Below are 12,241 nucleotides of genomic sequence, written 5' to 3' on the forward strand. Positions count from 1 at the left end.
CGATAGATCGATAAAAAATATTCGGATCCTACATATTTGTTTTTTCATTATTAGGCCAGAAATATAAATAGCAACCCTCGTATCTTGCATTTATTAGATTAGATTTATTATATTGCATTTACTGATTATCCTTCAGAGGAAAAAGATTTATCAAAATTCAAACATAGACTTTTTAATTATTGAGTTTGAAGTTAACCTTGTATAAACTTACTTAAATGCTTTTTTAGTAAATGGATACCATAGTTTTAGAATTAAATAGCACACTTGCATTACATCTTATAGAGAAAAAAATAATAAACTTACAGAATAGTTTTCTAGATATATTTGCACAATCAAGTTAAACAAAGTTTCCTGTAAAATTAAAGAAAATCACTAACGAGTCATCAACATATACAGTAAATATAATATAATATATCGTTTGCCAACAGTTTTTTTTTCAGATTAAAACAGTACTAAAAAAAAAGGAATAGCAAAAATTAAAATGCACAAATATTAAAATTCAGGAATCCTTAATAACTTTTGAACAAGTGATTAGTTTTTTTAACAATCTTTTTGATCAAATGTCTAAAATTAAACATGCTTTTTAATTTATGCAAATGGTATTTAAGTTATGATATCTGACCCGAAAGTGCGATTTCCTTGAATAAAGTAGTATTTTTTTTTTGGGGGGGGGGGAAGCTTTAACTTAAATTCGCTTAGGAGGGAGAGGAAATAGCTGCAATCTAGAAAATAATACATCACACTTGCTTTGCCAGGAAAATTGATGAAATTTTGAAATCTTAAGTATTTATTTTTTGCCAACGTTATATCTCTGAAAGTATTTTATTAAATCAATAACCATTTTATGCATAACTAACTGAATACGTTTTCTTCGTCAGGGTGAAAAAAAACATCAATAAGTCTGCACTGCCAACAAATATTTTGCAACATAAAGAAAACATGCACAAGCCAGAAAATTATATACCTACACAATTCGTAATGCAAATTTCATTTTTTTAAATTTAATATCAAATTTTGTCCCTCACAGTGGCTTTGCATTATTAGATTAAACAAAGCACGTTATTAATAGTTTATCTATCAAATAAACACGTTGTTTCATATAACTTTAGAAACGTTAATTGTTAACACGATGTCGTTAATCATTGTGCTTATATGACATAAATATTAAAAAACAATTAAATATTAAAGAAGGTGCAAGACTTCTTCATTTATTTACGAGGGCTGTAAGCTAGCAAATATCATCTGATTTTATCATTAACATATCTAAAAGACAAAGACAAAAAATAGAATCTTCTACAGTTTATTATATATCGAAGACGAGTTCTAAGCCAATCAGAATATTTGATTTTCAAGCATCTCACAAGAAGGACCTTATGGAAATTTTTGAATGATTTTAGACTTGCGAACTAAAATTGCTGTTTTTATCCTGTTTAATTTTCAAGACACTGGCCAAAACTGTTTGGAATCTATAACAGAGGCAAACGCACAGACAAATTATACATTTTATTATTATAGACTATAAAGCTATTTTATCCATTAACAGTTTTTAGATAAATATTAACTATTTAGGTTAATATTCTGCTTTTATTGAATAAATTAATAAAGTTGCTAAGATTTTTTATTTAGTTTACTTTGTATACAAATTCATTATAAGTATTTTTAAAGGGCAAAATACGAAATTTAAACAAAAATGACAAAATATATGCGAATAATGAAATTTTGCAAAAGTCAAATTTTCCAAATTTTTATTTCTCATGATTTTTGATGAAATTTGATGACAATTTCAAATATTGTTGTTTAACATTGCCATAGTTTTTATCAAATCTGAGCACAAAATGATTCTCAAATTTCTCGACCATTATTAAATTAAATAATAAAAATTACTTAAGTTATTCCGTGGATATGATGAAATGTACAAAAAAAGAATTTTATGTTCAGGAAATCAAGGCATGAAACTATTGGAAACGTAATTTCTAGAGTGTGAGTACCTTTATTATTTTGTGATGGAAAAAATCATTTCTTGTTTAAAAGGAAATGTATCATTATTCAGAGAAGGAACCCTTCAAATGTTGTAACTTAATTTCATCTGCACAAAAGTACATTTAATGTTCTCTTAATTATTTGTTAATTAGAAAATCTTAGATTAGTTCTGAAGTCGTTCTCTAGAGCCAAGACAATTAAACTGTTCTGTAATTTTCAATTCGCGTGATATGTTTTGAATTAAATACAAAATTGCTAAATACACTATACACAGACAAATAATTTATTGTTACACGATTGTTGTTAATTTTGAATATGGCTAGAAATAGTGAATAAAAAATCATAGCGGAACCTCTTTTAAGAAAATAATATTAATAATAATATTTCATTTTTATTTCTTAAAAAAAATAAGTTGCTTCCAATAATTTCCATTCTTTTTATACCATTATTTTTATATAAGAAGTAAAGAAAGTAAGAGAAAATAGTTACTCTTAGCTTCAATATTTTTTGTTCATATTTTATAAAATTTAAAAGAGCTTTGAACTTGCTCTTACTGTACTTTAATTTCTGTATAGTTTCGAATGTTTATGTTGAGGAATAACAGCAGATATTGAAAAATCTATAAGTTTACCTCATATTATATTACTTAACATATTCTTTGATTACTTAACTTTTTTAATTAAAAGTTTATTTTTTAAGAGTTAAGTAAGTAATTAATTACTTAACTTTTTATAATAATTTCTAATATGTAAAATAAATAGTAATTGCGATTAATTTATCTAGGCAGAATTCAGTGGCGCATTCAGATTTTCTTTATCATATTTTCTGAATATATTAAGATGACATAGAGAGGGTGAGTGAAAATGTTCAGAAAGCTTTTACAGTAAAGCATTCAAACGTGGTATCGCTCATCTTAACATTGCTGTAAGTATTTTTTAAACAAATAACAAAATGAAAAATATTCATAAAAGGACAAAAAAAACTTTTTTCTGCAATAAAAATAATATCTTTATGAACTGCAATAAAAACTGCAAAAAAATATTATCTTTAGCAGGAAAATATTAAAACATTGTTCAAGATATATTAATATATTTGTACAATGCAAAATGCAAATTTGATCTCATAACTGAGCTATTGTATATTGATCTCATTATTTCTTTTAGCTTATAAATAAAAGAGGTTTGGATTTAAAGAGAGTTAGTTTGAAATTTTTTTTTTAATAATTTAAAATATTTCAAACGTTATTTTTGATTTCAGAAGCCAGAAATCGAAAAATATAATTCGAATTTCCTATAATATAACTCACTTAAAATAGCATTTCTTCAGTACGTCTTTAATTAAAGTTATTTTTTCCATTTACCTTAAAAACAATGTATGGGGGTAGAAGAATTTTACTTCAAATGAATAATGGTGTAAGGAATACATAGCATTCCTTAGCTTTCTTTGTCTAGAAGAGTCCACTCCCATTGGAGAGAAGTTTGAAATTGAAAAACAAGAGTTGCTTGATGATTGTTTTGTAATTTTTGTAACCTGGCAAAGATGGGTTCATACTCTCTCCAACCCTTGATATCTCTATCATTCTCTCATTAAGAATGCACAAATTGCATGCACAAATGCAGAAGATATTGAGCACAAAAAGGGTTGTAAATTACATTTCGAATCGTTATCGTAGGCTGTGAGATTAAATAACGCTGTTCATGAAAGGACTGTTTAGTATATTCCATGGTTTAGTGGTTTAAACCTGAGCTAGCCTACTAAGAGCCTTGATCATTATCTTATACAAACCTTTAGAATGAATTGGAACAAAGATTGCATACAGAGTCAAATTGGAAATCCTCACTGCCAGCACACCTTTTGGCTGTGATGAACCTTGGCAAGTCAGTTCTTAAGGCCACCTATTGAAAAAATCATGGAACGTTTCTCTGGACTTGTGTAGGCAGTCATCGATGGGATATAAAAATAGGACTAAGAAAAAATAGGACTATATAAAAATAGGACTAATTTACTAAGGCATGCCATATGGCTCTCTAAGTTCGTAGCATTTGATGTTCGGATATTTTGGCCCGGATAATATATATCTAAGAAAGCCGATCTTGGCAAATCTATTTCATTCTGCAATTTCTCAAGAAACTCTAAATATAAAATATTTCACTCCTTGAAGCTTTTTTTTTAAAAAAAAAAATCGAATTTTAATTTTTAGTTTTCAGATAGGTAGAGTTCAGATTAAAGAGACTGTCTTTCAGGATGTAGATTTTCTACCATACGAATAGAAATAGATAGTTTGATCACTGATAGTTTTTTTCTTGACTCCACATCCAGTCTCGTTTTTAAAATTGATGAAGTTTACTTCGTAGTCAATATCAATTTGTTTCACTTCAGACATTTCATTCCCAGATGAGTTTTCTTTTTAATTTATTTCTAAATTTAGCTCTTAGATAGGTAGAGTTTGAATAAAAGAGACTGTCTTCAATGATTTAAATTCTATACCATATTGATGAAGATTGACTGTTTTAACTAACGTTTAATTAAAATTTGCTTAAAGCATTGATAGCTTTTGTCTTAACGACAAAACCAGTCCCGTTTTCAAAACTAATGAATATAAGCATATGATTTGGAAATAAATTGTAATCTATTTTATAATCAACTCGTACTTATATGAAATGAATTCATTTGCTGTTTACAAAACCCTGAATTTTCTTGAATCCCATAAGTGGTGCCATTTAATTGGCGAAACTGTTTATTTATAATAATAAACAATAAAAGCATTATTTCTGCCAAAGAAATTAAACGTAAATCAACTAAACCTACCCGTAAGTCTCCATCTGCTATTTCACATGTTTCCGCTATCATTGGATTCATTTCTTCATAAGATTTGTAAGAATAAAGATCGTTTGATTCTTTTAAATCCCCTGCTACGATCAAAAAATCCTGTAATCAAAGTCATAAATTTAGATTAAAAGAGATCCGTGCTTTACATGACATATAAAAATAATTTTGAGTCTTCTGGAAGTTTATTGAATAAATATTTCACCTTGACTCATTTACTTAAAAACAGCTTGTGTAGGCTACTGACAATGTTAACAGCCATCTATCAATAGGTACCTCAGGATAGAATCGAATTAACATGTCTTATATGCTAGTGAATGGCAATTGAGGAGTTGTAGAGGTGGCTACGTTACATTAGTCCTCCTTTAGAATTTTATCTGTTTTAGAATTCGATGAATGAATACCACTAATTGATTCATTGTTGTGCGAGAGACCGGGAGAGCTGCATTAAGATCATCGAACTTTTGAGTGCTGGTCGTGATATATGTATCCAGATAATGTTGGCATGTGTGGTCACTCCTGTGTTGCTATTAGCAGTTGAATGGATACAGGTCCAGTTGTATGTGATAGAGAGTGAATAGCAACAGCGTATGGAGACAATATCATAGTCTCAAATAGTAAGTCAAGTGTTTACAGTGGACCACCCACAGAACTAAGTGTGCTCAAATTGAAGTGAACGTTTTAGTTTAAATAAGCGAGTTGAAATCACGCAAGGCTAATCACCAATTACGAAAGTAGGGTACCGACCACCATTTATTAAAAGGTACATCAAGCTTGAGTCTAGTTAACATGTCTTATATACTAGCGAATGATAATTGAGTGGTTGGAGTGGTTGCTATGCTACATTAGTCCTCCTTTAGAATTTTATCTGTCATAGAATTTAATGAATGGATAATACTAATTGATTCATTGTTGTGCGAGAAACCGGGAGAGCCGTATTAAGATCATCAAACTTTTGAGTGCTGGTCGTGATATATGTATTACGATAATGTTAGCATGTGGGGTCCCTCCTGTGGTGCTATTAGCAGTTGAATGTATACGGGCCCAGTTGTATGTGATAGAGATTGAGTAGCAACAGAGTAAGGAGAACACTGTCACAGTCACAAATAGTAAGTCATAGTTTCTCTCATTTTTGACAATTCTGTAATCATTGAGCACAAATTCGTTAATTTTCAGGACCATTTCATCACGAAGTCACGTGATTTGTAAAGAAATGCAAACTCTCAAATATATGACCAAAAACTTGAATGACCATGTTAGCTGACCGGGTGATATTGTGGTTAAGAAGTTGGCCTCGCACCAGGAAGATTCACGGTTCGATTCACGTTTCGAGCATGGGTGCGGTTTTTTTTCTGTTTTTTTGTTTGTTTGTTGGGGTGACGTTGATTATCTTACATGGTGCCCACGAAAAAGTGGATAATTTCGTCTTCCGTTAGTTGCTATGAGGCACTACAAGTTCATCATGATACTTTTTGTTTGAAAAATTAAATAATGACGAATAAATTCTTTACTTCATGCGAAATCCGTATCGTCGAAAAAGTGGCTATAGTTTTTTCGTCATTTTTGGTAAAATTTTCGCTCGTAGCATATTCTAGAAAATATTTTCGTCATAAACTAATCGAGTTTCACGAGATTTGAGTATCAGTTTTTTTAAAATGTAAATATATCCAATTATTTCAACATTTTGACATCAAATTAAATAAAATCAAAGAGGACCTATAGCGTGTTGGTTTACAGGCGACTTCCGTAAATTTATTATCTCAAATTATTACCTCAATTCTTATTTTGCTTATAATAAGAGGTATGAAAGGAATGTATACTAATTTTTGAAAGTTACAATTTAAACTCGAAAGTAACGACAGCAATATCAAAATCAGGTGAATCAATATTTATAAGAGCAAGAATAAAAACATGGAAATAGAACGTTTGATCTAAAGATAATGTAATTGATATGAAACTCACAACAATTATATTACACAAACAAAAAGCGCAAAAAAGGGTGCTCTTCCCTAATATTTTTGATTTTCCTTGTTACAAAGTTAGCATATGTTATTTGTTGAATACAAGATAGTAAAAATAAATGTTCTTTAAATGCGATTGATGAAAGTTCCATAAATGTGAAGATGGTGTGATTGGGTGTAATTTCTTAAAATATGTATATGTTCTGATTAAATAATGTTCTATAAATGCGATATAAAAAATAATTCAGTTCACTTGCATCCAATAGTTCAATTTATTGATGATATTACCTCGTGTTCAATTCGAGCAAACATGTCCTCAAATTCTTTTTTGTCCTTTGGATCTGGAAAAAAATCATTTAAATCTCATTTTCTTAGGCAATAATATTAAAAAAATCTGCTGTTGTCTAAAGTCTATTAATTTTAAAACTATTCGTTTTATTATACATTTTTCACTACAATAGTTCTTAGTGAATATTTTTAATGTTATTTTAAATTGAATCAAATAATAAATCTATTTAAACAATCAAAGCTTGGTTTCTTAAATATTAAGTAAAGGCAAGCAAAACCCCTTACGAAAACTATCTCATTTTTAACCTTTCATTTACAGGACTATAATGCTTGTTTTAGCTTTGTTTTATTCTAGCTTTATCCAGATTCTCAATTGCGACATTTAGTTATTGTTGAAAACGCAATGATAAGGCCAATTTTCACTCTTGAAGTGCCTAAGAAAAATATATAAAATCCTGCGCAAATAAACCTTTTTTCAGTGATGGTTATATAATCTAAAATAAAACTTGAGAATATGAATTTATCCTTGATTTTGGAACTGTTTCCACTCTTGGTTTGGGATTGAAGATTAACTTTTAACATTGTCTCAAAATTGCATGGTGCATTTGCAAATCATTTACAAAATTGTTGAACTTTGTGATACAAGTTCTTGCTGACACTAAATATTTTCTTATATTGGAATCTGGTAGGAATGTAGGTGGATAGGAAATGCATAAAAATGTTAATTTCTAATGAAAGAATTGGGTCTGAATGGAATTTTAAAATTTGAAATAACACATAGTATAGTAATGCACCATATAGTAAAATAAAATTAATTTTTGTTACGTTTACAACTTTAATACTGTTCATATTTTAAAGTTTAAATGCTTAATTTATGTTTCCATATAATTGGCTTATTTAATAGAAAGGAATAATCCGTAAATTATACTATGAATTTCGGAAGGATACTAAGATAATGCGCTAATATGAATGGCTTTTACCCTTTAAATTTTAAAGAATACATTGGCAAAAACGATCAATCAAATGACTTATTTAAAGGTAAAGAAACTGATCCATATCGCATTTTTGAAATATGAAAGCAAACATTAAATAAAATATTAATTTAAAAGGTGGCAATAAAATTTTTTTTCGCTTTTTGCCTCTTGTTGGCCACTTATTTTTTTGCAAAAAGGAAGCCACTAATCCGTAAACTATAAAGAATAATCCGTGAACTATACTAAATTTTTTCAAAGATAAGTAAATAATGCGCTTATATGGATGGTTTTGATCTTTTGAACGTGACAGAATGCATTAGCAAAACAGAGGAATCAGATTTACTTCAAATAAAAGAAACTACTCTACTACGGACTTTTGAAATTTTAAAGATAAAAATTAAGAAAGATCTAACTTTAAGAACTGCGTATTAAAAAATTGCCTGTTAAATGCCACCCAATGGTCACTTATCTGTCGCAGAAAAATCGGTGGTTTTTCCAGGAAAAAAGTGAATTTTTATTTTTTGCTTTCACACATTTCAGGTTTTGAAAAAATGGTCTCTGGCCTGTAAAGAATCAATGTAAAAGGAGTACAATAGAATCTTGTATTTGCTTATTCTCTATTGTTCACCCTATGCGCTCAGACTCTAATTTTCAAAACTACTTCTACAAAACAATTTAAGTTTATAATTATTTTTTATATGATATCAGTTTGCAATACCATTATTCTCGTATGCAACATTAACATATTGGGAATTATCATGGTCTTATGAATTTGAAGCATTATAAAAATCAAAAAATTATGTTTGACGTTAAAAACATGCAAACAGAAACAAAGCAAGTAAATTTTTATCAAAGTTTAAAAGTGATTCAAGTCATTTGCAGAAATTGTATACACCACGGAGCCAATGGGGCACTAATCATTTTATAAAATATTTAAGCAATAATGAGTTAAATAGTCCAGTACATCTCCAGATTTCAGCTATTTTAATTGATAAACAATACATCTGAATAATTACTTATTAATGTATTTATAATTATTATTTCAAAATATGAAGTCATTAAATCATACCAGGATCTCCACATGCAACATGCATAGAGCAAGGATATAAATGGTCCGTTCCTCTTGGACTTGGCATGGGTGGTGCCATTCCAAATCCGAAAGTTGGAACTGAGGCAATTGCAAAAATAGTATAAACGAATATAAAAAACTTAAAATTACTCATTTTGAAGCAAAAAGTTGAAGCTTATGCAAATCGATTTAGAATTTATGAGCTAAATAAAATGGTTTTATAGTCAAATCATAAAAGCTGAGCAAATAATTTGGCATTGTTTCGAAATTGTGTATTCCAGCCATTGTGTGTTCCAGTGGTATAATAATTACAGCGATAACGATACTTCCTCATAAAGAATGCGTTGCTCTTTATATTGTCTAAAATATAATTGAATCATACATAGACGGGCATTATGTGCTTATATAACAGTAGAACGAAAAACAAGCACAGAAAAAATAAAATATTAATACGCTTTTTTGTTTTTAAGTCATGTTCACGGAAAAACCTTTTTGCCCTGTTATAGGAGGTCAAAACTAAAAAAATACAGTGTTTTTCGCTCTATGGGGACACCTAAAAGCTCAGTAATTTCTACCCAAAACACTTCGAAGATGATTTTAATAAAATTATAAATAAAATGCGTCTTCATGATTTGTGATAAAATTTTGTAACAGTGGTAAAATTTTGTAATTTAATCATGATACCTAAAGGTACGGTATTAAAACCAATTTTTAGGATAATTTAACTTTTTAGATTTGCATGCCTTACTAAATGTTTTGTAAAAGGAACGATAATTATTAAAGCTAGAATTTTCAGTAAACAAAAGACATATGAATAAATAATTTCTAAATTAATAATTCTAAATGTGTTATGTATTTTAGTTTTTTTAGTCAGAAATGCAACTTTATCATAATTTCTATCTCCGTGTAAACAGTTCAAACAAATTAGAGCCTGAAATATATCGCATTTACTTATTTTAAAGCTTTATTTCTTGTTTGTATTTTCCAATTCGATCGAAACCTAGATTTGCTCTAATTTTCAGATTTTGCTGTTCTACTAATGTATTCAGTGAGATGTTCAGTTAGTTTTCAGTTAGATTCTACTAATGTTTTCCGTTCTTTATGAATACATTTCTTTAAGAGTTTACAGAAATTTCACAAAATGACAGTGTAGCTCAAAGCATCATACTATTACAAATTTACAAATTTTGGTACTTTTCTACAATGGAAATGAGGAGCCTGTATAATTTGAAAACTGCGAATGTCTATGTCATTATCTTGCCTCAACTAATTCAAAAGATATTCCTCTGTCTTACTATAAATTCAAAGACTAAGTAGAATCTGTGGAATGCTTTGTCCAACATTTAATTAACAATCATATAAATTTAATAACTATATTAAAGCAATTAGTTATTTAAATGTTCAAGAAATAACCCACGTCAAACCAAATTTTAAAAATCACTATAAGCAAACTTTTTTTTAAAATTTTATTTCTTTATTTATTTCATTGAGCATCATGCTTATGATTTCCGGTGGCTGAGCGGTAGCGTTTCGCGCTGTCGTGCCACAGGTCCTTGGTTCGATCCTCGGGCCGGGCAAGGTTGACTCAGCCTTTCATCTCTTCAGTGGGTCGATAAATGAGTACCAAGCATGCTTGGGAACTAAACACTGGGGGTTCCGCGTTCAGCTGACCACCTGACCGAAACATCTGTTCCTGCACCCCAGAGCCCAAGGTCAAGAAAACTGAGATGGGCACAGTAGGTCTTGGCCCTCTATGAGCTGTCGCGCCGCTGAGTTTAGCTTAGTTTATCATCCTTATAATATCTTACTATTGAGTAATACGTTTCTTAAATTCTTTAACCTTATTTCTCAAAATGCGTCATTGAGTGTTTAAAAAGTGCTGTACTCATTTAAAAAAAAAAAAAAAAAAAAAATCGGTAAACGAAATATTTATAAGCTGTTTCTTGATCTAATATTATAATACTTTGATTAAGTTGCTGCGAATTTATTCTTAAGAAATTAATACAAACTAATATTTTGACTTATTTAATATGAATTTTTATTCAATAGCCTGATACTGAAATGAATACTTTGACTAAATTAATGTAAAGAAATGGAGTCTGATCATTTTACACTCGCGATATTATCTCTAAATGTCACATTTTAAACATAACTTTATTTTAAGTGCATCATTTTTCCTATAAACTCTTTTTTTCTTTGTATTTTTAAGAATTTTACACTTAATTTTTTTTCAAGCTGTTAGTATTTATCTCTTAAATCCCAGTTAAAATTTTAAAAAGCCTAAAAAGTTAGGTTAAATTAAAAAGAGCGTCGAGTTGAAAAAATTTACTTCTTTTTTTGACGTGAATTATGACTTTTAAAACCAACAAGTCCGTCGTTAGTTAAGATTAAAATTCACGACGCAAACTTTTATTTCAGTTTTCCGTAAAGTGATATTTCACTTTTTTTTTTATTCGCGTTCGTCGTATACACTGAATGAGTAACAACGGGTAGTTTTTGCGTTCTTATTAAAGTTCACGCAGAGAAAGAAATCTGGAATTTGTAATTTTGTTAATTAAGATCACAAAAGTAATTAAATTACAAGATCCTAATTAGTCCTTTCTTCTAGTTCCAAGTTTTAATTTTTTAGAACTTTCCTTTAGAATTCAAGATGCGTAAATAAAGGAAATGAAGAGTTTCTCTAAAAATATTTGATTTTATTTCTAAATTACCAATGTTAAAACTATTCAAATTTTCTAAATTTAACTTCGATAAAATGTTTCAAATATTTATTAAATTTACATATGGAATAAAAAATTATTTCTTGGATGTATTCTAATTTTATTTCGCAATAAAGAATATAATTTTTAGTACATGATAAAGGTTGCTGCCAAAATCATTGCATTTGGTATAAATAATAATTAATTTGTAATTTATTTATGTATATATTGCTCAAATGCATTTATTTATTTTAACAAGAAAAAAAACATAAAAATTTATTTATTTTATTTATAGTCATTCAGGCAACTTGTCACTGATTGGCTTTAAGTTTTTTTAAAATTAGAGTTAAATCGGTATTCATTATGTTTTTCTCTATTTGAATTTTAATTTATCTGTTGTATAGTACGCTTTTTTATTACCCTCTAATACGTAAGTAACAATAT

The 12,241-nt window shown here is 28.8% G+C and overlaps 1 protein-coding gene across 1 annotated transcript in view; it reads right to left on the minus strand.

The window, feature by feature from the left end:
• LOC107455520 (uncharacterized) overlaps positions 1–9,231 on the minus strand; it is a 15,099-nt gene extending 5,868 nt beyond the window's left edge. The window contains exons 1-4 of the mRNA XM_043054405.2: positions 9,099–9,231; positions 7,056–7,108; positions 4,789–4,908; positions 304–351 (exon numbers count right to left, since the gene is read on the minus strand). Of these exons, the coding sequence (XP_042910339.2) occupies positions 304–351; positions 4,789–4,908; positions 7,056–7,108; positions 9,099–9,177 (300 nt within the window). The 5' untranslated portion in view covers positions 9,178–9,231. The remainder of the gene's footprint in view (positions 1–303; positions 352–4,788; positions 4,909–7,055; positions 7,109–9,098) is intronic.
• Positions 9,232–12,241: the final 3,010 nt, after the last annotated feature.

The sequence above is a fragment of the Parasteatoda tepidariorum genome, chromosome 9 (assembly GCF_043381705.1).
Source record: "Parasteatoda tepidariorum isolate YZ-2023 chromosome 9, CAS_Ptep_4.0, whole genome shotgun sequence".
Lineage (NCBI taxonomy): Eukaryota > Metazoa > Arthropoda > Arachnida > Araneae > Theridiidae > Parasteatoda > Parasteatoda tepidariorum.